The following is a 27,709-nucleotide window of genomic DNA, read 5'->3' as shown; positions in this document are numbered from 1 at the left end:
TTTTTGTGCTCCAAAGATAATATAATACTTATGCATATGTTTCCTAAAATTATTTCACTAACTACTATATCGACGGTTGAAATTGACTTAAGCCATATTTTTTCATTTTAACTAGGTTAAAAACATAGAAAACAAGTGCTGATTTTAAATATATATGAAACTTAGTGCCACAAAAAATTCGCTTTAGTCGATGAGCCTTTCAACCATCGATATAATAATTATTAGTAAATACTATATAACTAACACAATATGACTATAACTATGACTCGAGTTACGGTTTCAATATGAACCAACAAGACTACTACGATATTTTAGACGGTTATAATATGCATGAATATGTGCACTTCGCAAACATTTTAGTTGGAATGGAGATTCATTCCGGAATAGTCCGCTCAGTTGTCGAAAACTCGGAAGTTGGTCGGCGTAGGAAATGAGGTACGCTACTCTAGCATTGCCCTTTATCGCTGATAATGTTAGATTGCCGCAAACTATCAAGTATTAGTACTTTATTCGAACATTCAAGATTCATCTGCATTCACATAGACATCCAGTTTCAAGTCTAAATTCATTTATAGGAATAAATCTCGGTTTTGTCTGCAATCTCTCAGAGATGTTGCATATCAGCGAGTCGGATTAACTAGGTTCAATCACATCCAGCTAGTTGTTATAATAACAAAATGAACTTCATATTATAATAGGTCAGATAAATTTACATCTCATTGCATATCATATACAAACCAAATGTTAAAATAAATACCTACTTTATATGTACAACATCGTTTAAGAACTATATCTGTTATAGTGTTATTCATGTATAAATAATAAATAAAAAACAATATAAAAATATTCTTAGTCGTTAATATTTCTATTATAATTATAATTCGTAACGCATAAACAAAACCAGTATAATTTATAAATTCAGCCTGAATAAAGATGGAGTGCAGTACGAAATACCTCCTGTTGTACAGGTAGGGAACCCTTTTTAGCATAAACTTGAAGCAAAACGGGCCCGGCGCCAGCCACCGCTCGTCTTAAAAGATACAGCCAGAATAAATAAACTCATTGTAAAAACCTCTTGACGAGACCCGCTGTCGTAAAATATTCAAGCAATTAGGGCAAGTTCTACATAGCAAGTACTAGGATATCCGTATATTTTTGGGCAAAGTTTAAAGCAGAGATATTGTGGACATTCGCATTGGCATCCGCAACCACGGAATTTCCGCATTAATTTTGACATCCGCATTTACATTATTTAATGCGGATTTTTTGCGGAGAAAGTCGCATGGGTCTTCCTTCTTATATAGGATTTCGATGGCATTTAGTATGGAAATAGTTTGTAGTCCTGGGGAAGGCATAGGCTTTTATGCCGAAAAATCATTTTCACGCGGGTGAAGCGGCAAGCAAACATAGATAGATATATAATGCAGTATTCTAAACCGGCTAATCTCTTTGCCGAGAAATATTTCCTACTTTATCCACAGCCGACCTGGAAGTATGAGCCCACCATCTATTTTAATCGACTTAAAAGAAGGTTATTGAATTTGTTAAAAAAAAAATGACTTAATTTTTATACCCCACAGCGAACTATTACATTCCATTAAATTTCGATTTAAAATTATTTTTGCGTTGACTTTCGCATATCTTCAGAATGGTGCCATTTAACTTTCATGGACCTTGGCCTGCAAAGATGCAGTAGAGATCTCTTAAAAATCAAATAAGATTCTATTTTTTTTTAGTAAAAAGCCCAAATTTAATCTTGTTTTATAGCAAATAAAACCCACTTAAAAACGACTAAAAACTTTATATTACAAATAAATTATAAAACGTCGAGTAATTTTGCTTAGCTATTTGTGTTATTTGATTTTAAAGGTGATGTCTAAAATCCTGCATCCACAACATCACTGGTTTAAAGCCATAGTAGTTTGAAACACTTAAATATATCTAAATAACATAAAAATTGGAATCCACGACCTACCATCAAAATTTTTGTCAGAGATGGAAACATATTTTCATTTCGAAATAACACAAACGTTAAATCTGCCCAGGGTACAAACTGAAGCAAAAGGAGCAATCTACTTGACGACTAAAAATGGAACATATCCAATATCGTTGGCATCCTTGAAGTCCCGTGACGACGGTACAGCGCAACACACTTCCAAGATTTTGTCTGCGGCTTCTAAAAATCTGTCACACGACGTGGTAGACAGACATTCCGACTATTGGGACAGTGGTTCTGAGGAAATTTTATTTTCCAATTACGTCAACGGTAGTTATGACGAATTGGATGCGACTTATGTTTGGAAACAGAGCAAAAGGAGTATTAATGATGCTGTGTCGAAAAATATTACACTAGTTTTGGAAAATCTTTTAAAGAATTACGAAAATTCACAACTGCCGACGCATGGGAAAGGTATATTTTTAAATTTAAAGTAATATAGAATATTAGTGATAAATACAACTTTTATTTTTTTTGTATCCAGGCTATCCAACGGTAGTGCAAACTAATATATTGATAAGAAGTATGGGCCCAGTTTCTGAATTGGATATGGTGAGTAATCAAATTGAAATACAATATGACTATACTATTATTGATAATTCGCTTTAAATAAGAAGTGCTACTTAGGCGTTAAAATGATTGTACTTTTTACGTGTCTACAAAGCAACTTCTCAGTGTCAATTTAATTTGAATATGTAAGTATATGATACTAATAGGATTAAGTCATATTTTATTATCAAAATGTAAAGCCAACAAAGGTTCCAAACCTTTCCTTTTATTTGTGTCTGCGAGTCATATCAACCAAACCCGAGACAACTGGCCCTATTTTCGTTAAATCCTATTCCAGAAGATCAAAAGATTTATTACACTTGTGCGGAAAATGGGAACTGTCTAACACGACGATATTTTCATTGCTTTATTTGGGACAAAATGCTTTTCCTGCATATTTCAAAAGTAATTTAACTCATAATTGTATTTCAAAAAGACTTTAAAAAACTTAATACTATTTATAAAGATTCCGTGATATCGCTTCGTCTAGGTACTAATTAAGAATAATTAATGATTAGTTTGAACTCTAATCCAACATCATGTACTTAAACAGGATAATTATGATATCTTGCTCACTTTTTAATAGTAACTTATACTTAGTAAATATGAAATATGTTTGACGTGACAGGATTACTCCATGGACTGCTATTTCCGCCAATATTGGCGTGACACGCGGCTGTCGTTTCTGGGGCCTATCCGCTCCCTGTCCCTTTCGATTAAAATGCTCGAAAGGATTTGGAGACCAGACACTTATTTCTACAACGGTAAACATTCTTACGTGCACACAATTACAGTGCCGAATAAATTACTGAGAATCAGTCAACATGGAGATATTTTGTATTCGATGAGGTAAATAATTTTTATTTGGAATATTTTAATGCCTCTTTAGTGTTAGTTTCAAATTTTCACGAAAACGAACATAAGTTACATTAAAAAAGCAATTTTCATTTAATCCGCGGAGGCGCTTCATTAATTTCATAGTCACTGAACAACCAAAGCATCCAACATTTTTAATTGGCAAAGTGAAAAATACGCGCGCTCCGATTACGCGCCAAGTTATTTTATTGGCCGTAAATTACCATGGTTATTCTTTATTTAGCCCACCCTTTGGTTTGCTAATTCATTGGATTAGTGCTTTTATATGTGGCGTTTAAATCAGGGTTTTTGATTATTGAAATATAACTAGTATGTACCCTCGAAATGGACATGACGTGGAATAGTATGCAATACACATAGTTACCACTTAAATATTCAAAGTTATTGATAAAGTATGTATAAATATCTAATCTATGTACCTATCCTTCGAATAAAATATACCTATTTACTACCTTTTACTATTTAAAATATTACATTTTGTGCCGACAATTATATTTTAATGTGGTGAAGCTTCTAATATAACTTCAATAACATCATATACAGACTGTGATAAATTCATTACGCTAACTCGGCTACCCGAATGAACCTACTCTAGCTCGCAACAAGCTGATAGGTTTAGCCTGGCTTTATTCAATCGATCGTTAACAATCTTCACTACTTTGTAACTAGTTTAGAACAGAACACGTAATAGTATTTTTAAGGTGGAGTTAGCCGACTAAATATGAACTTATTTTTAAAGCATATTCAGCATATTATGGAAGATCACCTGAGTGCAGTGTGGGTCTTAGGGATTCACGACCTGGACAATCGCCCAGAACCTCGCACTTTAAGGAGCCTCTCGCTTACAAGGGGCATAAAGAATAAAACATTACCTTCCTTCAGCAACCAAATAAAAAAGTCTTACAAAGATCTTCCTCCCGTAGCCTAGTAATCGGTTAAGGTCACCTGAGGGTAAGTGATTGCCATCGCCCATCACGCTTGTACCCATAATTCCAAAGGACTCGTAATAGGTTACCAATTTCGAAATGAACTGTTTGGTAAGGTGATTTGTTTGACCTGCGTCAGTCATCGTTTTTCAGCTATACCGTCTAAGTCCAAACCATTTCTTTAAGCGTAATGAACTACAATATGACTCAACCAAATCAAATATTATAATAATAAAATTTACTTAAATTATTTTTAGGTTAACAATCAAAGCGAAATGTCCGATGGAACTGCGGAACTTTCCAATGGATCGACAGTCGTGCCCTCTCATTCTTGGAAGTTGTAAGAAATCAAAGACTTGTGCCTTATATTTTTTTATATAATTATTGCTAACTATCGGAAACAAACTGAAATAGTTACATGGGAAACAGCTGCTGTACTGAGGTCTCGGATTCGATCTCCGGGTCGGGTAAAATATTGGATTTTTCTAATCAGTAACAGCCAGGAGTCTGGAAGTTTTGCGCTACATCGTCATATTGATGATGGTTACCCTATCATGGGAAGGAAAACACACAACAAAAATTGAAAAAGAATTGAGAAGAAAAGGCGCGAGTGGGCATGTATATATTGGTAAAACAGTTAACTAGTTTATGAAATAATTTAAATGTACGGCCGATGACAATAGATTTATCGCCCGAACAATTGTGGAAATTATTTTCTATGCTTGGGTGCACATTTAGAAATTTCATTCACAGACGCATACTCGAACCAACAACTAGTCTACCAGTGGCAGAACTCGCAGAGCGTCAACTTTGTGCCGGGCATGACTCTCTCACAGTTCGACCTCATCAGTTTTCCATACAGAAATTTTACATTCACCAGGCGAGAAGGTGAGAACTAAGTTTTATCAACTAAACATATTCGCATACCTATTCGTTTTTTGTAAGCCATTTCCATGTTACATGTATTATATTATATGAAGATCCTAGTCCTATAAAAATTTGCGTTTTTTTTTTTTAAATTACCAATTTATTTTTCACAAAAGGTTACGGATAACTCATGCTCGGGTTACTTTTTCGCACGATTGTACGCATTAAGCGCGCACAAAGAACTTCTATGTATTCATTAAGGAAGAAAGTTTATTCGAAGCAAACAAAAGTAACATCCCTTATTATATGACCTATACAAACAGAAAGTAATATATTTTTCGCTGATATGACATGGACTATGATTAAATCTAAATAACATGTAAAGGTTCTGTTTAAGACAGATTATCTGATGTTCAAAAAGACTGCTTGTTTCTCATTAATTTTGCGTTTATATTTTGTTATCGATATCAATATCGGCATAGCGTGCGGGCAAATTTCGTTCTCAAACGGTATCCTCTCCACTAATCGCGTATGGACCGACACGACGCGCTTTATCCGCTTATCGCTTAATGTGATTTCGTACTCATTTTGTATCACATTTGTACGGCTTCTAGTATGAAAAGGTTTTTCCAATTACACTAACTGCGATCAATGACGAGAAATGCTCCAAATGAGACCCGCGCGTGTATATTATTTCGGACCCTTTATCCTACTTACTTTCTTTACAAAACCTGTCTGTAACCTTTCCTCATCCTCACAGATTCACCTAATTGTATAAACATAATGTATATGCGCACAAATAGGCATTGGAAACTCATTCAGTCGCAAATGATTTTAGCGCTCCTTATTTACAGAGAATTTCTATGCCCAAAACACGTCACGCTTTATCTCAAATTGCCCTCGAAAATAGACCTCAAGTGCTTTCCTGCACAAATATGATTTGCTTTTTTTCTCTCGGAGCAAATTCAGAATAATGTCAAGCGATGGCTCCGAGCCGATGACACAAATCGGCTTTTACGCCTCGAGGAATATACATTCACTCAAATGGCAGAAGTGTCACAACATAAAATGGTCATTACTTTTTCCTACTATCCTGAAACACATTTCGCTTAGATACTTACGCTGCCGGAAGTTGTTTGATGGAAAGTCTAGCAGCAATAACACAACATTTCTTTTAGGTTGTAAATTAAATAAAGGTAGAGCATATTTTAGAAAAAAAATCGGCATCCCATTTCTGTGATAATTTCACCAGATTTTGCTTTTCATATATCTACGTGATAGGTGATAGTTTGTTATTACCAACTCTCTACATCATGTTTACTAGCTCTAAACGAATTCCTTACAGGCGATTTTTCTGTACTCCAAGTGTCGTTCAATCTACAAAGGCACACTGGCTATTTCCTCATTCAAGTCTACGTGCCGTGCATCCTCATCGTGGTTCTCTCATGGGTATCTTTTTGGATTCATCGTGAGGTATTTATGCTAATTCCAATACTTTACAACTTTTATTCAGTTTAATGAAATGTTATATTTGTACATTTAAAGTAGTTTTGTGATAAAAAGTAAATAACAATATTACATTATTAAATAGGTACATAATTAAATTATTAAAATATTTTTAATTATTTCCAGGCAACTTCAGACCGTGTGGGTTTAGGAATAACAACTGTTTTGACTTTATCTACGATCAGTCTAGATTCGCGCACGGACCTGCCTAAAGTGCGTTACGCGACAGCCCTAGACTGGTTTTTGCTAATGAGTTTTTTTTATTGTATCGCCACACTACTCGAATTTGCCGGTGTGCATTATTTTACGAAGGTAAAGGATAAATCTATACAATTTATGTAGGTACTAAGTGCACTTCAATCATAATCACAAGAACGAGAATTAAAGTTTCACAGAATCCAATATCAATTGCAGATCGATCTCAATTTGACCTTCGCCTATTAAATTCTGTAATAATACAAATATATCTAAGTATATTGTAAGAAAATATGTAAGTAGATAATGACGTGATCCATGGACTACTTAATAAAGTATGAAATCCGTAGAGATCCCGAGTTTCAGAGTAGTCATTAATCCTTATTAGTGAAAAAAATAATTTGTAAGATGAGCTTGATAGTCCCAAATTTTTTACTGCTCGCGAACCCTAGATGAATCAGTTGCAACTGAATACGGCAGCGAAACCTAAATATACACACAATATATTCGTTATGTTTCAGGTGGGTTCTGGAGAGATAGTGATAGACGACTCCGAATGGGAGGAACTTATTGAAGAAGTAGGAGGCGACGCGTTTGCAGCTCGGGAGCTAGCGGTGCGGCGGAGGAGTTCCTCTCGTTCCGCTACTAATTTTGTGAGTTTCTAATATATTTGCAATTAAATTAGGTACAAAGTTTTACGATATCTACTTGAATTGGATATGCAGTAGTACATGACTAATGGCGTTCGAGTTAAAGTAAGCAGTGATAGGTACTTGCCTACTTGTATTCATTTTACCCTTTCGTCCTTTAAGAAAACATATTTCAAAATTGTATTTTTTTGTATTGTAGCCTGTAACAACGAGCAACAAAGTCCGTGACATTGAATTACAGGAATCACAGATTTTTCAAAATTTCAGGAAGTGAAATTTTTGAGCCTCCATTCTGTACAGAACTTTGCAGTACCCACGCAAGGCTCCAACACGAGTAACGAGGACGGCGCGGGTCCAGCGGCCCAGCCCGAAGCAGTGGCGGTCCGGCTCACCATGGAGCGCACCACGCAGACAGAAACCCGCGTGCCGCGCTGGAGGCAGCTGCTGTACTGCCTCGCGGGAGACGACCGATACCGGCGGCAGAGACAGCGCGAAGCAGGTACATCATTGATAACATATTTTCTCACTAGGTTATGCTAGTATCTTAGCATACGTAAAAAGCCATTCCCACTACAACCCCCTAAACACTGTAGCGATCCAGAATGCAATGTATTTTTAAATATGTGAAATTTGCGTCAAATATTTTCGATGGTAGCAAATAACCGGAATAAAAGCTGGTTATATTTTATCCATGACATTGTATATCCGTGTGCAAAATTTCATCGAAAAAAGTTCAGCGGTTACTCCGTTTACTTCTAACATATATCCGAACGTTCCAACTGAATATTTTTAATAACATTCGCATCATATAAATACCTACTAATATTTACATTACACTGTTATTTATCAGTAGCACTAGGTCTAAAACCTAAACCCTACTTACTAAACCAGGGTTCAAGTTTCTGGGGCATAAGCAGTTACAGGAAATCCATTAAGGAGAAAACTCCTTTATAGGTTTCTAGACAGCGCAGCGACGGCCTGCATTCAACGATTCCACGGTTACCAATTATAAATGTATCTATGATTTTCCTAAATTATGTTTTGTTTTTTTGTAAAAAAAAAATTACACTAATTATTTAAATTATGTAATTTCACGAATGCAAAATTCAAACTCGAAACTTGTTACATAGGAATACTATGTCCCTACCTTAACAATAATTTCATATAGTAAGTTCAGAATATTATAATGATTTATAAATGTTTCAGGGAGCCGTGGCCACATCAACAGCGTGTCGCACATTGACAGGGCTGCCCGCGTCTTGTTCCCCGCCACCTTTGCTCTGCTCAACCTGTTTTACTGGATGATTTACGCATTTTCCAGCGATGATTTTGCTTGGAGTGACAACCCTATTAACACTTTATCTCATTAAATATAATGTATCAAGACTCGTCGTTTAGATTTTATTGAATGCCTCTTCAATTTGACACTTAAATTATGGAAAACTTTATGTGCTAGCACGTAGATACACATGTATTAATTGTTATTTATCGTTATTCTTGATTATAAGTACTTAATTATTATATCTCATGATGTGGTGTATATTATTATTTTAATTAATATTCAATATAGCCTTAAAAGTTGTTTTTATGTATGGGAAAATGTCCAACATAAGCAAATTAGAAATTACAATTATTGCACCACTTTATTTTCAATAATTTTCTATTTTCAATAAACAACCTCAAACGCTTTTTTGATCTATCGCGTAAATGGACCAATCAGAACAGAGTTTTTTTGACATACTTACAAATAACTTATTTTGATTGGTTAAGTATCTGAATTGAAGATTAGGATTGGGATGTTTATTGAAAACGACTGATATTCAGTCAGGGTTTTAATTTATGTAATAGATAATTCTAATATGGAGATTAACGGCAACCTTTATTAAAATTTATATATTACGGTACCGGGAACATACACGACTAAAGTTTTGTCATCTCAATATTTTACCTTAACAATACTTAGCTTTTTCGTAACATATTCAAATTAAGAGCAGTGAAAATAACAACTTATTGATAATGTATGTTTTAAACTGGATGTTCCAACACATACAAATGGTTTATTACGTTGCCAAGAATAGTTCCTACTTACCCACATTTCATTGTTTATCAAAAAAATATATAATAAACATATATGAGTTACAAAAATATTTAAAAATGACTCATAATTTATTAAAATTTGCTCTAATAACATCCAAATGACTAGCTCCCATCTAATAAAAGAACACGTTCTTGCTTCACTGCCCGTCAGTAACAATCGGCCAGAACCATCGATATTATAGCCGGAACCCATATTGTATAACATTTGTCGTATTAACAAAATTACCAAAAATGGAACAAATGATAAGTCGGGAAAGTAGTTTACTTTTGTCCACACTGGCTTTTGTGTCGGTTTTGTGCTGCAAACTATAATTTGCACACGGTCCTTATAGAGTTCACCTAACTTAGTTATCCTTCATTCACACTATATTCGTCCATTGTTGATTAAAGGCAAATTTTTAGAGAAATAAATAAAAAGAGCTTATCGTATCGTTCACATTTTTATTTATAAGTAAAATCATAGCAAAGAAGATGGTAGTTATTAAATCTAAATTAAATAATATACAAGATGTAAAAACCAAATAACTAAGAATACTTAGCCATAATAATAAAAAAAGTTATTGTGCTGGCGTGTGATAAACAATAATACAAAGTTAAATGTAAATCACTCCGATTGAATTACAAAAAGATTAATAAAAATTATTTTCAAAATGCTCAAATGTATCCTTGGTTATTCCCGCTGTTCTTTAAAAGTGTTATAATAAAGAAATAAGCCATATTAACTGGCCAAAAAAATTTGTAAGAGAAATAAATAAATTTCCATTTTCTTTCTGATTCACATTTGTGATTTACATTTAACTGTATGAGTAACCTGTGAAGAGTAATAAATAGTGGACTAAAAATTAATAGTTGTTTTTATTTCAGCTTGATACTGTCTATTTTGTGACTTAATTGTCTCTTCAACTTAGTTAGGAAACAAATTTACACCTTGTATATTCTAATTTAATAAATAAAGTTCCGGGAAAGTCATATCGGAAATTAACACAAAACTTCAGAACTATTTCTACAAATATTCATTGTGTTACGTTTCACTTCATATATTTCAGTTGCCATTCCTTACTTCTTGAAAATAGTCTATCCAACATCCGTATACCAAACATATCAATAAAAGATAATCTATCAAACACATAGGAACCAATTCTGAATGCTTCTAAACAGTTTTAGAATTATTTTGGCGATTGTAAGTCCTATCTCTAACAACTTTTGTAACAACGTGAAAACTTCGAATTAGTTGCCAAATCGCTTAATCATAGAATAAGTAGCAACCGTAAATACAGATCACACTCGCATCAATAGTTATTTCCTAGATTCGTCAGTACTTATGTAAAGTCTAGTAAAATAGGTCACACGTTTTAAGTAGTATAGATAAAATATTTAATATTAACATAAATGAACACACAGTTGCGTGATACGCAAAATATATACGGAGAAAGAAAACTAGACCCCGGACTTCAAGAATTGTGTGAAAGATCATCCCGGGACAATGACAACACTATCTGTGGGCGTTTTTGAACAACAAATAATATGAACACCCACATAAACTATTTTACCCAAATTTGGCAACAGCTTTATGACTATGTAAAGCCATCAGTGGCGAAGGATCCATATTATCCAATTCCCATCGGCTTCCCTTTAAGTAGAATTTATGAATAATCTAATTATCATTAGAAAGATTTGCAGACTACGTTTATGCTTATTAGTACCTATATGTTGTGCCGGGTCACCTTTCGAAAAATTTCACCTTTCGCCACTGGAAGCCATCCCTTGACATATACGTAGCCACGCTGTACATCGGTTATTATTAGCGGGCTGGCTCTATAAGGGTGGGGGAAAAATCACAGAAAACCAATGTAGTTTAAACATAAACCCTGTATTATTTACTTACTTTTGAAATAATTATATTTAGGACCTGTCAATTCTGTCCATACAAATAATACAACTTCTTATTTAATTACTGGATGAACGCTATTGAAACAATTTAAAAAGTGAAATATCTCATCTAGTAACCCCAGTAATAGTTAGTAAGCCAATAACACCGTCTCGCTCCCTTTTCCCCGTTCCTCCACTAAAAGATCGACACCGCTTCAATTTCTCAACTTACAAATTCACATGCGTCTACCGACGTACTGCTACAAAAATCTAAGATTTAAATAATGTAGAAACTTCAATAATTTTTATAATTCTACGTGCAAGTTATTACCACGAAGTATTCACGTTAGGTAAACTTTAGACCGCCTCTGGACTGACTATTATATCTACGCTCTCAGAATCGATACCTACATTTACCTACTTACTGAACATCGTCGTTTCAAATATAGAGAGAACAATTTTACTGGACATTTTAATATCACGAGCAACTATATTACAATTACATATACGTTGTATGTATATCACAAGTAAATATTTAATTTTGGGGGAAGAGATGAATTTCAAGAGAGCTTTACGCATATATATTTCAATGTTGGTCCGTCACTCTGTTGGTAAAAATATTATTCCCCTCTCATTATATCTGTTACTTACAAATCGGCCGACCATTAAATTCGCCATTTATATATAGAAAATAGACATTTCGAAGGCAAATAGTTTAAATACAAGTGGAATGTAAAGTATTTAAGGCTTTTATCATAAGTTTGAAGATCTCCTACCACGTCGATGCACGGCGCAGTCAGTTTACAAATTAAACTTTAGAATATATAAGTGGGTACGAGGCATGCCGCTATACAGTTATACAAACAGTCCCACTGCACACGCAAATGCATCGCAAACGTGTCAAATAAATTATTATTGCAAATCAACGAGCTTATAAACGAATTCGTATTGAGTCTCTACGTATCTAAATATAATCATTCATCAATAAACTCCGTATTGTTTCGTGCTAACAACATTGTACATAAATGAGCAAAATGTATGCATAGGGTTCCGCAAGTTAAATATTGATGTCATAGAATATAACACAATGAGTATACAAATACAATAACTTTATATCTGCTATGCAATTATTGTATCCCCAACACTACATAAAAATTGAAAAATATTATCCCATTCTCACAGAACCCTAAAATTGACAAATTAGATTAAAAAAACGCATTTGTAAGCGACATATAACATATCTACATATTCTTACATCTTCAAACGGACCTAGTACTACAAAATATTAGTAGCATTTACTTACAACTAAACGTTCAATAAATATAAACGGTATTTGGGCCCAAGCGGGCCGTTAATTTAATAATATACAAATATGTTATTTTTATGTAGAGAAAAGTATATTTAAATATACAAGTTATCTAGGGTGGTAGTCCAGTTTTTCAGCACAGCGTCAGCCGCCAGCGCCACTCACAACCGACTCAACGTCAATCACATACAAATCTTAAAAAATGGACCACACCCAAAAATTTGGAGACTAGAACACTGGTCACAGATTTTTTAATATAGGCAAGGAGATTTCAATATATTTTTATTATTAAATATTACTTAAACAAAATATAAATATGCACACGCACGCATTTTGTGAATACACGAAGCTTAAATAACATTATCACCTGATCGACGTCCCGAGTATTTGTTCAAGCTGTCGCGGCACACAAAACGCGCTGCATACAATAAATAGGTATCTGTATATATTTTCACTTTACCAATATAAATTATAAAATCACAGATTCTACGTTCCTCTATATTTTATTTAACTACGTATCCTTTTTTCCTACAACCAAATATACATTCATATTGTCCTTGCCTTTCACGTACACGCTTCCGCGATGTTCGAATTCGTATCGCGAAGACAGGACCGGGATGCACGCCTCGCCGACTTGAATCCTTTTTATCACTCCTGTAGAGTCCATCCTCGAAGCTATATTCACCGCGTCGCCCCATATGTCGTAATACAGTTTAGTGGTACCTATCACGCCGGCCGTCACATCGCCGAAATTATAACCGATTCTAAGTATAAAGTCGAACTCCAACAAATCTTGATTGAAGTTATCGACCACCTTCTGCATCTCTAACGCAAAGTCCATCAGTTGGTAGAGGTGGTCGTAAGTACCGCGCGAGGCGTGCCTCAGGTCGGGGTTGAGTCCACTAGCTGCCATGAAAGTGCTGCCTATGGTTTTTATTTTCTCTACGTGCTGAAACTGCGGTCGCTCTAACAACTCGTCAAAATCAGCTATCAACTCGTTGAGTACCCTGAGATACTCCTTCCCCTTTAAGTACGATTCGTCGTACATCTCGTTAAAATTAACTATGCTTGCGAATATAATTCCTACGTCTTTATGGTTTTCTGAATATTTGGCGGTGTTTTTGAGCTGGTCGGCGACGTGCCGCGGGATGATGTTGTGCAGGAGCCAGTCCGCTTGGTTCCTCATGTTTTGCACTCTTTGTTTATCACGATTTGCGACCACTTTGCTATAGAAACTTAAACGGTAACTGATTTCAAATTCGTGATTCAAAAACCAAACGAGCATCAATAGCAATGCCACGTCTAAATAAAGTTCCGTCAAGTGCATCTTATGGTGCATGCCTTCGAAGTCTCCGCCGGCCTGCGATTCGGACGCGTCCAACGTATCATTCCCGACGTCGACGTAATCCGTATAATTGTGAGCAAAAGTTACCGCATTTACTTTAAGATTAATATCAGCGTCTAACAGTTGAGTATTCGCCTCGTGGCAGCCGAGCACCGCGAAGAACAGAAACAAGCCCGCATATAACGTCACCAGAGTATTTTTCACGAGCCAGTTCATTTGGAGTAAAAGTTGCAAAAGTGAACGATGCTTATGCACAGAAGATAAACGTAGAAAGACTGCTCGCCTCTCAAGATAGTCATGGTCGTGTTCTGGCACGAGAAATTGATGAGCACCACCAGGATCGGCAGGCTTATCAACAGACTACCTGACAAGTGCCAAGGATACCAGTTGGTTAGCTTTCTGAATATCCTGACAGAGCGTCTCACTGTATCCGCCACGAGGAGGGGGTCCAGTCGCGTCTTCCACTTCAGATAGTGCCTATACACACATAACATCATCGCAATTACCTCTATGAAAGTGAAGAAAACAAACCATCCAACGGTCCGTCGCCAGTCATCATACAAAATAAATATTGAGCAACTCACTGCCAGAAAAATGATCGCCGACACTAAGATATCCAAAGCCGTATTAAATCTAGAGGTGGTGAGTGTGGGTGGGAAGTCTTCGCAGTCGTCGCTTCTGTGCGCCTTGTCCCGGTAGTGTTTTTCTATTTCCAAAGACTTGAAGCAGAGCGTGAGCCTGTTGAGCGGCGGCTGCACGAAGTAGTTGACGCCGGAGCGCGCGTTGTCCTGCACGCAGCGGATGAGCTGCAGGTCCGACTGCTTGCGCAGCTTCTGCAGCGACTGCACCTGCTGCTCGCTCAGCGGCGCCGGGAGGCGGCTCCTCGCCGTGCACTCGTTCAGGGACGACTGGCTCGACGTGTAGTACCCCGACACCCTGTGCTGCAGCATGTCGTTCTGCGAGTTCGCGATGTGGTTCAACACGAATATCTGCAAGTCAACATCACTTTATGTACGGCGATAATTAACTTTATTTATAGTTTTACTGCGGTGCACAAAATACAGCATTAGTAATAAACGCGTCATTGGTGTTAAAATACGTTTCGGTTGTTTTGCGTTATTACCCAACGGTTTAGAAATGAAGTTATGTACGAAACATCAATCAGAGTTATATCAAACGTGACACGCCACTCTCGACCTTACTCCAAAGTCGTAAAGTGCAACGTTTACCGAGCGGCACGTCGGCCGTCACCACTATGGCTGGAATTATTTATGACCAGAGCACATAAGTTGGGAAGAGCGTGTTTACAGTTTTAAACCATGTTTACGGCTCGTTTCAATTTTGTTAAAAATCCTCGCGCTGCCGCTCAATTTTGCGCAAGTTTATTTTTAAAAAATTAGTAAATGTTTATGCACAAGTTATTTATGTGGGCATTCGCGTCAGCGAAAATACACCAGCACGCGTACGTTATACCTGCTGCTGTATGCTGGAGCGGCGGCTGGTGCTCCTGATGCCGGAGTCCTTCCTGCTGTTGACGGAGGGGCAGAGACTGATGACGTCATCGTGCGGACGCACCGGCTGCGGGGACGGCAGCGGCAGCTTGAGCGTGCGGTCCTTGGCACTCGGGCGCAGCGCCTCGGCCTGCGTCGTCAGCGTCGAGCTGCGCGCGCGGCTCACCGGCGTCTGCTCACACAATACACATTCCACATTCATATCACATCTCAACCTTTGCACCTCAGGACTAGACGCCCGGCCTCGTACATATATGTAACAAACGCTAATTAAAACGTATAATTATAGAAAACTATGCGCCCTTACAGATTTGTTTAATGAGTATTCAGTATTGTGAACATGAGATGGCCCGTTAAGGCGTCGTTGCGCAATCACTAATGTGTATAACGAGTCTCAGTGTCAAGGACGACGTCGGTCACTAAAGTATTTTGTTAAGTAAACACTCATCATTATAATATATGTATATGATCATGTAATAAAGAACAATTATCTACTTGAACTTTAATATTGATAAACGTGATTCACCTCGATAACGTTCTGTCGGCCATATTGCGATCGGTAACTACTGCTTCTCGCGAACGGAGACATGTTGCATCTCGACTGACTCAAATATGACCTTATGTCGATAATTTCTCTGTCGAAGGAGGCGGAATGGTCCCCCGGCGGCATGTGCAGCTTGCTGTTACTCTGTAGCGGCCTCTTATTGTCCTGAGATTCTATCACTATGGGCACTTGCTGGTAACCATTACTGGACTGCAAGCCGGCGGGATCATCGCCACGCTCTAGGAACTGTATTGACTTTTCGCTCAGATCCTGCTTCTTTATCTCGTGCAATGGTGTGTCAGAATGCTTTCTCAAAAACCTTGGCACCTTCCAGTTTTTCAACTTATTCGTATACTTGCCGTAACTTCCTGGAAACCAAAATAGCTACTTACATTTTGTTTGTCGATAATATTATATGAAAATATAATATAATAAATCATTTTATAACAGTATTCGCTCATATATTTTTCTCCTCAAAACAACAATTAATGTGTTACTGAGAAATAAGATGTGTGAACCGGAATTTCAATAAATTAACATTATATAAACAAACTAGTTGATAATTCCAGAAGCTGAGATTTGATCCGTTATCAAGCGAACAACATCCGATAATAGTTTGCAAGATAGCCGTCATTCTGGACACAAATTAACTTTGTTGTTTGTATTAACAGTACTGGAGTTTGTTTAACATATTTCTTACTGATTTGCGGTATGCTAATCGTATCAGCATAAACCAACGAGGGATTGGACTTGTTTGTTCATGGATTGATGTGTTCCAAGCCGAAAATATTATTTCGAATGACTGGTATAATTCCGAACTTTCACAATAAACATGTGATGATTCTGAAATTATTTTAAAGATTCCTCTTTTTTGGCAACGACTGAGGGGTAACAGGTCTGTACGCGAGTGATACGGCAATAAGGAAGCGCTGTTGCGTTTTATTATTAATTATAGAGTAATTCATAAGTACCAAGGTTTAATTTAAGATGTCAGTAATATCTGGATGTCAGTTCAACATATACGCATACATGGTGTTTACCTCCAGGAGAACATGATCATCCCTTCAATTCAATTGTTTAAAAAAAATAGATAGCGTTCTTCTATATCTCTATGTGAATCCTTGATTTTATTAGGTTATTTTCGCCGAAATTCGAAGCGAATTAACGGCTTTCGTGTACCTACATATAATAATAAGAATATGATCGAATCATTCACAGTAATAATTTTAATATAAAATAGATATATAGTTCATATAATAAAGTGGCTTGCAGTATTTTGGAGACTTTCTGTTCCAATGCCTTGTACTTTCATATATATTCGAATTTCGTTTAATACATTCAATTAGAGTAGCCACGTTAAATGATTCAATAAACTATTAGATTCCAAACAGATAATTGAAATCATAGTTATAATATTGACTTTATAATATATGTATTTTAACTTGGAATAAACACAATTTTGAACATTTCATTTATTTTGGCGTTGCGCTAAAGACGGCCTCGTTCTTTACTAAAACAAACAAGAATGACTCTTCGAACATTAAATAATTATTAATGCTAGATCTAAGCCGGTCGACCCCCTAACTGTTGATAAAATTCGCAAACTACATTCAAACGGCAAACACAACTCTGTTAGCATCCGCGCGCTAACTTTAACAAGTATTTGACTAATGTAAGTGATAATTGTACAAAATCGTGATCATGTTATCGTTTGTCGACTATTTCTTATACATTTAAGTAAAAGTATTAGTAAGCATCGGTTACGTGACGAAATCTCCGAGCCATATTTCAGCGTCGCAGATAAAATAGGTGAACACACTAAAAATAGCAAGTTTATCGTGTCGACGTTACAACAAGTCATTAATTAATTATTTTAATACACACATTCACAGTGTTGCCTAGACTAGACGTAATTAAAAGAAGTTCAGTCACGTAAATCTGATAAAAATTTGAAACTAGTACCTCAATACGTTTTTATTGTTTATATTTAGGTAAATGAGGTGCGATGGTTATGTGTATCGGTCCGCAGTCAACACCAGGGGAAACCTGTAAATGTGATACTGGAATCCCCCGACTTCGCGACTGCAGGGGCCTGGAGGCAACTTGGGAGCATATATTTGGGGAAGCAAGTTGTGGAGGAAGGAAAAGGAACCTATTAGAATGTGCGGAGGGGAGAAGGCCTAAAGGGCTCAATGTTTAGTTACAAACATGACAGATATACACACTGGGCCCTTATTCTGTATGATAGTGTAAACGCGTAACGCGGCCGTGTCATGTTAACTTCGAGAAATGTGCGTGGAATGGTATTCTGTAAGCCAAATTTCTATAGTCCTAAACATGATGCGTTGTGTTACGTACTTGTTACGCACTGTTAAAATAACGTGCAGGATAGAGAATAAGGCCCCTGGACTATGTGTCTAGGGCTGCGGCAAATGTCATCGCGTGTATTTGCCTTAGGGGGGAAAGGTGCGATGATTGTAACTGTAATTTTAAACACTCAAACGGAAAGTACTAAGTGTGCCCAAATATATATTACGAGTTATTTAAAACGGTCAATTTTGTGTAATTCATTAATAATGGAACCGCAGGTTCGACGCATCGATTCAGTCATACCTTTTTAAGTTATTTTAAGTCATTTCATTTTAGTACCTGCAAGTTTGTAAATAGTATATCGTATACCGTATACGTAGCAATTATCGGTGTGGTGCAAATAAAATGCCACAACGAATAGTAACAGGTCAACATTGTATTTTCCAAAACATGAAAGAGATATTTAAATTACTAAAGATAAAAAAAACAAACGGTTAAACATCGATATGTTTAAAAATATTCCAAAAATGGTTTGTGCAAGATATAATTTTTTGTTTACATTACGTTTTAAAACAAGCATACATTTAAATTCGACAAAATTATTTATTTTTTTGCGAAACAAAATGAAATAAAACTGTGTTCAACACACGCAGAGTTCAAATAGATCCACACGCGCGCAAAAGCGATAAAATTACCCACATAAAACGCGTAGTGTGTTTTCGTTTTAAGTTTCCTATTTATTTCAAGTCTAAATAAATCGCTTCATACATCTAAAGTTCCTGACATCATCCATAGTAAAAGAATTTCAATAAAAGTTAAATATAAATTATGTACTGGCAAATGAAACCATGTTGCATTGTTAGAAACGCGCATTGAGCTGCTAAATTTAATGTTCAAATAATGTTGAATATTGTACGACAATGACAATTATTCGTTTACTCACCGATCGTTGCAGAGCGGTGACGCGAGCAGCGACACGGGTAGCAGGAAAACCAGTTGCGTGAAAACGTATGAAAGGTGTCATACGTTCCCGTAAATTTGTTTTGCTCTTTACCCGCGCCGCTGCACTTGAGCGAGCGGTAAATGAAAAGGAAAAATTTTCAAAACTTTCTCAAATCTCCTTTTTATCGAATTGTTTGGCGGAAAGCCATATATATATGACATTATTGCGTGCATTATACTCTGCTTTGGTATTTATACGAATTATTTTGGCAATACTTTTGATATTCGTTTTTTTATAATCAGGTCATTGCTGTTACTATTATATGAAAATAAAATTAGAGGGTTATATACCTTCTAACGTCCGCTCTTTTATTAAATACACAATTCTATTGAGTAGCATTCTCCATCCAATTTACATTTCGACCCCTATAACTACATAATACGATACAATTTCTAACAACAAAACGTCACGTTATCAGTGTCCAAAATGAAATATGTTTTTCACACAGGTGTTAACTATTCGGGGCTCGGTCAGTGCAAGCAGGCATCACCTTCAAATAATGAGACGCGTCAGGTATCTTATCAGTTTCATGCGACTCAAATACATTGGCCAAGATTTCGCCGCTACTGTTCATGTGTAATTGTATTCCTAAGCAAAGAAACAATCGTGTAGGGCTTTTACTGAATGAATGAAGATTAGTATTTAAACACGCCACTAGTCCTTAGGAATGTCCTTATCCGCAAGTCAGTGCCGTCATCCTAAAAGCCATACTTGGAGAGCCAAGGCCAAAAAGAAGGAGAGGATTACATTCTCCGCGAACTATTCTTTATTTATACTTATATATAAAGCTAGAGTTCGTTTGTTTAAACGCGCTTATCTCAGGAACTAGCCTAAACCTAAACCGATTTTAATATTTTCTTCATTAATAGTAAAGTTACATTACCCCTGAGTGCTATAGACTACTTTTTATCTGGGGAATATATTTATCATAATAAGAAAGCATATTAAAATTTGTGATTATATACATTTTCAGAAACTAGTTTTGCTTGCATGAAGCAATTTTGCACCTCTTCTCTTAAAATTATACGATCTGAAAATAAACAGAAATTACAAATAAAACAAAACTTACCCACAGAAGTCGGACTTTTCGACGAACTGTCAGTCCCTTCAGTGTAAGCCTTGTCTCTCTTCTCGTCCAATTCCGTGTCGGAGTCTAAGATACTTGGTAATGAACTTGCTTTGGTTCGGAAATTGAATGAACTGGGGGAAAGGAAATTATTGGATTCAGGTTTCTGTGTGCCCAGTTTGTCGTCTTTCGGTGTGACAATAATGGGAGTGTGGTGGAAAGAGAGGACGGACTGAGGAGACGCCGCGGGTGATATGATAAGGCGTAAGTTAACAGGATTGGAAGGAGTGAAACACGGCTCCCGTTCGTACGGGGAATACAACTGCCGACCCTCGATAAAGTACGTTTTGTGGCCTGCGTAAACATAAACATTTTAACATACGGCATACGTTGCTTTCCATATATACTTCATAGTAACTCGCAATACAACTCACCAAAAACTTCTTCCCCCTCTTCTAATATATATGAACCCCCGAGGAATCTACTAGTCTCTTCTGAAATATGGACACGGCCCGGTTTCCCTGTAGATTCCATTTTATTCGCGAAAGTTACATCATTGCTCCATACGTCAAATTTAAACCTACGCGTGCCAACTATACCACACAGCACCGTGCCTGTGTGAACTCCGACCCTCATATTGATTCCTTCACCTCGCTCTCTGTCGAAGTCCTGTATGGCGTCTATCATACCTGTAATATTTTACGACTCATTAACGTCCTGTCATAATTTCGAAGTACGTAATCTAAATCGCTGATTTAATGACTCACCTAATCCCATTTCAACGCAACACGTCGCGTGATCCGGCCTTGGTTCCGGACAACCTGATACACAGTAATAACAGTCTCCTAAGGTAGATATTTTCTCACACCCATGATTCTGACATAACTCATCAAACTTTTCAAAAAGGTCGTTTAATATATTCACTAACTCTTCAGCACCTTTGTTACTGGACATCCTCGTAAAACCGACGATATCAGCGAATAATATGCTCACGTTATCCATGCAGCTCATATTGAACGGCCTAAACAACGACTTGATGTCCGAAGCTCCAGGGTTTGAGATCCTGGGGTTGAGCGGGTTGTGTGGTTTCAAGCTTGTGTCAGATTCAAGTACTTGCTCCTCCATTAACCAAGTGGCCAGTTTCGGTGGCATCACTGAATGAATCATCTTTTCTTTTAATTGCTTCTCCATTTCTAGCTGGCGTCTTACTAATAAACTTTGACCTACTTTCATAAACGTGCCACGCATTCTCACAAATGTCATAAGGTATATATGTACACCGATTATGTGCACACAAAGCTGCAGTAAAATTCTCACAAACATTCCGGGGCATTGCCATTCTTGTTCTGACAGATGCAAAACAATATTCAACACTTCAAACACTATTGAATACAAAAGTCCAATGATAACACAGGCAAACAGCGGCAGCGGTGTGAGTGTATAAATAATCAATAGGATTTCAATGCACATAGTGAAGTGTCCCGACTGGCTGATGTCCGCAGCCGTCGCGAAGCTCGTCCCCAGCTGCGTTGTGAGCGTCACCAGGGACAGGCTCAGAGTACAGAGGGCGAGTGCCATGACCAGGGAGAGCCTGAACGTGTACACTTTATAAATATTCGTAAATGTAACAAACAGCATGACACTTGTTATCAAAAGGACCCCAGCAAAAAGAGAACACAAAAATGGCCACTTTACTGTTACGCCGTTCAAACCAAGGACGACAAAGTAGACAAACCATGATATAGAAAATATCAAAATGTATAAAAGTGCAAATCTGAAAGAAAACATTTAAGACATCAATACACTATAGAGATTTTAAATAAAGTGTCATCAAGCAATCTGTTATGTGTTGTGTTTTTGGAAACAGTAACACACATGCAGGAATACGCATTAGAACCTTTAAAAGCCAAAACAGAATAGGTAAACTTACCTAAATCTTAATCTTATCTGTCTAAAGGAACTACTTCTGTATTGGCCTTCGAGGATGTCCGAGTCAAATCTGGGGTTCCACCATGTGCCCGGAGCCGCTCTTTCAAATGCAATCGGGATGGTAAGCCCACAGCAGTTTGTGGTGGGGTTGTTGCGTGCCAGATACGCCTGCACGTGAGGCGCCATCCGTATCTGGGCATCCTCTCCCTCTGAGCAATCAGGGTCATGCTTGACGTCAAACTGTTGCGACCCATCACTACAAGTAACGCATCCACTCGGTGCACTCATTGTTTTCTTAAGATTTTAGTAGTTCTACCCATCTTCACATCACACTGCATTTAAAGCCCACATGTCGATCCTGTGTAATAAAAAACGAGCATATAGCAGACTATCGTCAATGTTACCAAGAGAATTATCGTATATTATAAATATAACTCAACATCAAACGGATCGGATCACACTTTGAAATCAAATTTTATCTTTCCATATGTTTTAAATATAATCGCGTTGTAAGAAAGGATCTTATCGAATGCGCATGTGACTCAAGTATTTTGAAACCACTTCGAATGCATTGTTAATATTGTACAATATGTATTATGTATATGTAATACGTATCTAGCATAAACTGATCTATGAACTTGATATCATAAGTGTGACGGGGAAAAACAGGATGAAAGAATTGCGCAAGACCATATTTTTATTATGTAGTAAAAAGTAACAACTCTCGTAATATCGTAGTAGAGGACATGATGGACAGATTGCTGTATTCTACGACTAAGTACCTACACAATATTTACAACAATAATATAATAAAGTTTAACGCAGAGTACCTATTTATTTTAGTGAGTTCTTGGTGTGTAAGCATGGTTACCAATCAATCACCACATAGATTGATTCAAATAGACCACAGAGTCGAAGTGGTAAATGCTTAATAAGCCAAATACAATGAACGAATATATATTATGAATATGCCTTTTTTTTTTAAATATAAATCATGCCTTTATCACCGACGGGATGGGCAGAGGTGTAACCAGGGCACCCACTTTTCGCTAAATACGTTCCGTCTCACGCCGTTTTATTTACAATTATAGTAAAGATCTTTTACAGTTAATAACATGGAAATCCCGTTTTTTATACCGGCCTGAACCCAGTTACACCCTTACGCGTTACGCCTCTTTTATTTCGCACTATTGTAATAGACCGATCATAACTTTCTTCAAGTCGACCAAAAAGTTCATTTATATGAATGAAAATAAAGTGGTAAACCTATCTATGAAACGCGTGACGCGACACGTGCATTGAGATTCCACGCATCGTGTACTGCGTCCGTACTTCATGCGTACAGAGAATGGTAAGGTCGGACGAAACGCCAAAAAAGGGATATACATTTTTTGTTGATAAAATTTTATTTGATTTTTAGATAATAAATAAACTTTTTATCAATTTATATAAAGCTATAGAGCGTGTCACTTTACGAACCGATTGTGACATCTTTACTGACATAACATACATAACATCACGCATTTATCCCCGAAGGTGTATGCAGAGGCGCAACTAGGGCACCCACTTTTCGCCAAGTATGTTCCGTCCCATGATGTGATAGGGGGCGAGCCTATCGCCATATCGGGCACAAATTCCAGACTCCCGGCTGATACTGAGTAGAAAAACCCAAATATCACTTTGCCCGACCCGGGATTCGAACCCAGGACCTCAGAGCGCTATTGTACCGGCCATGCAATACAACTACGCCACCGAGGCAGTCATCTTTACTTCCTCTACAATATTTATATTAAAAGACTACCATCCACTCGTTTTCCAGATATCGTAAATTAAATTCCTTATTTGCATATGCATGTAATTCTAATTTTAACATTTCAATGCACATATTTGCATTTTTCCATAACTGCATATTTTACTGTGAAAGAGTAGACATAATAGCAGATGTAAAAAGAAACTTATGTAAATTATTATTATTTGCGGAAAAGGCGCAGGCATTCACCAATCCCAATAAAATAGAACCAATAGGAGACAATGAACAAGATACAAAAAAATATATATTTTGAAGCAATTTGTAACAACAAAATAATCGCTTCCCACTCTTTCTTTCTGTAAGGCAAAGATCAAAACGGTTTCAGTAGATAGATATGAAACATTGCATAATAGTAAGTCACGCCCAGCACATACACCATCTCTTCAAAGTAATTGGAAAAATCCAGAGGAATAAAATACACATTATGTAGTATATGTATAGATCCCAGTCGCAGCACCTAGCTCTTGCCCAATGGTAACCCAATTGTTAAAAAACTCAAATACTATCATAATTTCTCCTATTTTGTACTTGGAAACATAATAGACTTCTGTAGATTTTTAATATATAATTATTATAGTTGGCTTCTGTAACCGAATCATATAAATGATCAATGTTTGTAATAGAAGTCCCTAAAATATCATTTGATATTCTGATTATCATATCTTTTCTTTGAAAACATACTCAGTACAATATCTAAATATAATATTTTAAAAATGAAGTAAAGCAATTTACATATTCTGTAAATATAAACAATGTAATTTATAACTTGATCTAGTAATAATATGATTTAGTATTAGTGGCATATACCTTAAACATCATTGTCATACTAAAATAAGCAAGCTTTGAAGCAAAAGTGGCATTACTGCATAATAAATGTTACTACTCCATTTGTCAAACATTCACTATATTACTTAAAAAAGTTATTGATTTCTATTATTTTAGATCATAATATTAAGTTAAGCCATGCATAAATATGGATATATCAGTTAAACACCAAATTAAAGTGGTTCATTATATTACAGACTTTTAAGGGTGGGAGTAGAATAAGTAAAAACTACCACACTGTTGTAAAACAAAATGTAATACAATATCTATGGGCCATGGACTATCCTTATATAAATAATTCCATCAGGAATAGGAATATAAACTGATGATATAAGCATTTAAAAAAATAATAATAAAATAATATTCAATTACACATGACACTTGACACAAAGCCAAATACTACTGCCCTATATTTATTGGAACTGACCTTTCCCCGTGCAATAAAAAAAAAATATTTTTCAACATTTGCATATCATCATATAATTTAACTTTAAAAATAATAAATAGATCAGTCAAACACTCTCTTGAGCCAATAATAAAGTACAGACATTGTATGACAGGCATTACAGTCTGTGAGGGATTTTGGTCCAGCAAAACCCAGCCTCAAACAAATATTCATGGATAACATTGAGTGAAGAGAATGAATGTGTTGTCTCTCATTTCTAATTAACTTTCAGACTATCACCAACTATTAGACATATATTTAAAAATATGCATGTATAAGTTTACTTTAAATAAATATTTTTTTGCGAAACTGAATATTGATCAGCTGGGCAATATAATATATGCATAGAATTTTATAAGAATGATTTTTATGGGATTATGTATAATAAAAATATTAAATAATTAATTACCTCCATGAAAACATTTTGAAGAATGAAACAAGTTAAAGTAATCATAGTTTTAACATTTACAATAAATAAGCCATAAAGTATGTTGTACAAATAAATTGTTTACATGATCTTACAATAATTACAGCAAAAATAAAATAACTTACCAATATACACTTGACGTCTATTGATCAAGGTTAAAATTTTTAAATAATACACAAGAAATTATCTAGCATTTCTTAGGACAAGTAGAATAGAAAAAGTAATTTACACCAGCTCCAGCCACAGCACAAAACCACAAAAAGACACGCAAAACTGTTTCTTACTGTGCATATCCATTGTAAAAGGGATTTCGCATACCTACTGCATTGGCCATTCAATTCTTTCAAAAAAGTCAAACTATTTCAATGATATTCAAAAGACGTAATCGTCTAAAAATAAACGATTTGCGGAGAAATACTATCGTAATTACATATTTAAACGTTGGATTGCAATATTCCAAATACAAAAGATATGAGACCAAAAGCAAAGTCTAGACTAGCAATTTCATGAAACTGCTTGTTCTTGTTCTGAGTGAAACATTATATTGCGCAAGAACTTCACGATGCGTTTACGTTTTTTCAATAGTTTTATACATAATATTAGGATTAGGTACTTATGCGATATGCCGGCTGTTCTGCAAGCTCCAAAATTTGCAGTATTCAGCTTGCTGTAATTATTTAAGTAAAAATTGCTCGGAAGTAAACTTCTGCAAGTTTTCTTCTTCTAAATCTAAGTTACTAAGTAGGTATATTATTTTCCTACAATACATTCGTTTTATGGATTTACCGTTTGGTTACAATAGGTTTAATACAGTCTTATATAAAGATTTTTTATATTTGCACGAATATTAGACATTAAAACAAACCTTTTTTATTTTTGAGTTTATCGCGGTTTTGTATTATAATTTTCTCGCGAGGTTTCGAAAACTATGCAGCTTTTGTGATTACAGGGTGAATTCATGACCCACGAAGGCTGCAAAGTCTTCGAAATATAATATTACACTTCCTTCCCAACTTTACTCCAGGGCCCTGCAGTCGCCAAGTCGGGGGAGTCCAGTATACCGTTCGCAAGTTTCTCCTAGTGTTGAATGCGGGGTCCGAAACTCAAATAAAAATTACTGCCTATCAACCTTATATTGTATACTGCAACACTGCTGAGCACGGGCCTCTACTACTGAGAGGAATAAGGTCTTAGTCCACCATACAGGCCTAGTGCAAGTTCTGAATCTACGGGTGTTTGTTTCCGTAGTCTATTTTACTCTCAACTACGTTATCGCTGCCTAAAGAGACTAACAAATTAATTTACCAAAGAATATAGTCCCCGTAGACCAAAGTTCTAAGTGGCTAGCTAGGCATTAGATGACGTCAATACCAATTAAGGGGAAAATAGGCTAAATACCACAAGCAACTAAATAACATTAAAACAATGTTTCTTGTTTCAACAATTTACTTATAATTCAAATTATTGTAAATAGGTACAGAGACAGTATTCCAATTGAAATCTTAGATTTACATGAGAAAAAAAAATATATTTTACACTTTGTAGTTAATGTATAAATAGTCCAAAACACTTTTATTTTTCCGTGGTATTCAATATTAATACATTCATGTTTCATGTGTGACTTGATATAATGTTCATCAAAATGCAAAAATTTTAA

At 36.1% G+C, this 27,709-nt stretch overlaps 2 protein-coding genes across 2 annotated transcripts; one reads left to right on the top strand and one right to left on the bottom strand.

Moving 5' to 3' along the window:
• The first annotated feature begins 1,982 nt into the window (after positions 1–1,982).
• On the top strand, positions 1,983–9,309 carry LOC115445840 (gamma-aminobutyric acid receptor alpha-like). The gene is made up of 10 exons (XM_037441203.1): positions 1,983–2,410; positions 2,481–2,548; positions 3,174–3,394; positions 4,605–4,687; positions 5,101–5,235; positions 6,560–6,687; positions 6,847–7,032; positions 7,437–7,568; positions 7,866–8,064; positions 8,772–9,309. Exons 1-10 carry the CDS (start codon positions 1,996–1,998, stop codon positions 8,933–8,935), a joined length of 1,731 nt encoding a protein of 576 aa, XP_037297100.1. The 5' UTR covers positions 1,983–1,995; the 3' UTR covers positions 8,936–9,309.
• Positions 9,310–10,089: 780 nt separating this feature from the next.
• LOC119190145 (adenylate cyclase type 9-like) lies at positions 10,090–26,390 on the bottom strand. The gene is given in 9 exon segments (XM_037441336.1): positions 10,090–14,404; positions 14,407–15,171; positions 15,656–15,865; positions 16,220–16,605; positions 20,620–20,970; positions 21,051–21,305; positions 21,384–22,390; positions 22,547–22,903; positions 26,178–26,390. Coding segments are annotated over 8 exon segments (4,317 nt in total). The 5' UTR covers positions 22,834–22,903; positions 26,178–26,390; the 3' UTR covers positions 10,090–13,348.
• Between the last annotated feature and the right edge of the window lie 1,319 nt (positions 26,391–27,709).

This window comes from Manduca sexta, chromosome 22 (assembly GCF_014839805.1).
Source record: "Manduca sexta isolate Smith_Timp_Sample1 chromosome 22, JHU_Msex_v1.0, whole genome shotgun sequence".
In the NCBI taxonomy this organism is placed as follows: Eukaryota; Metazoa; Arthropoda; class Insecta; order Lepidoptera; family Sphingidae; genus Manduca; species Manduca sexta.
This window is presented reverse-complemented; position numbering and strand designations above follow the sequence as displayed.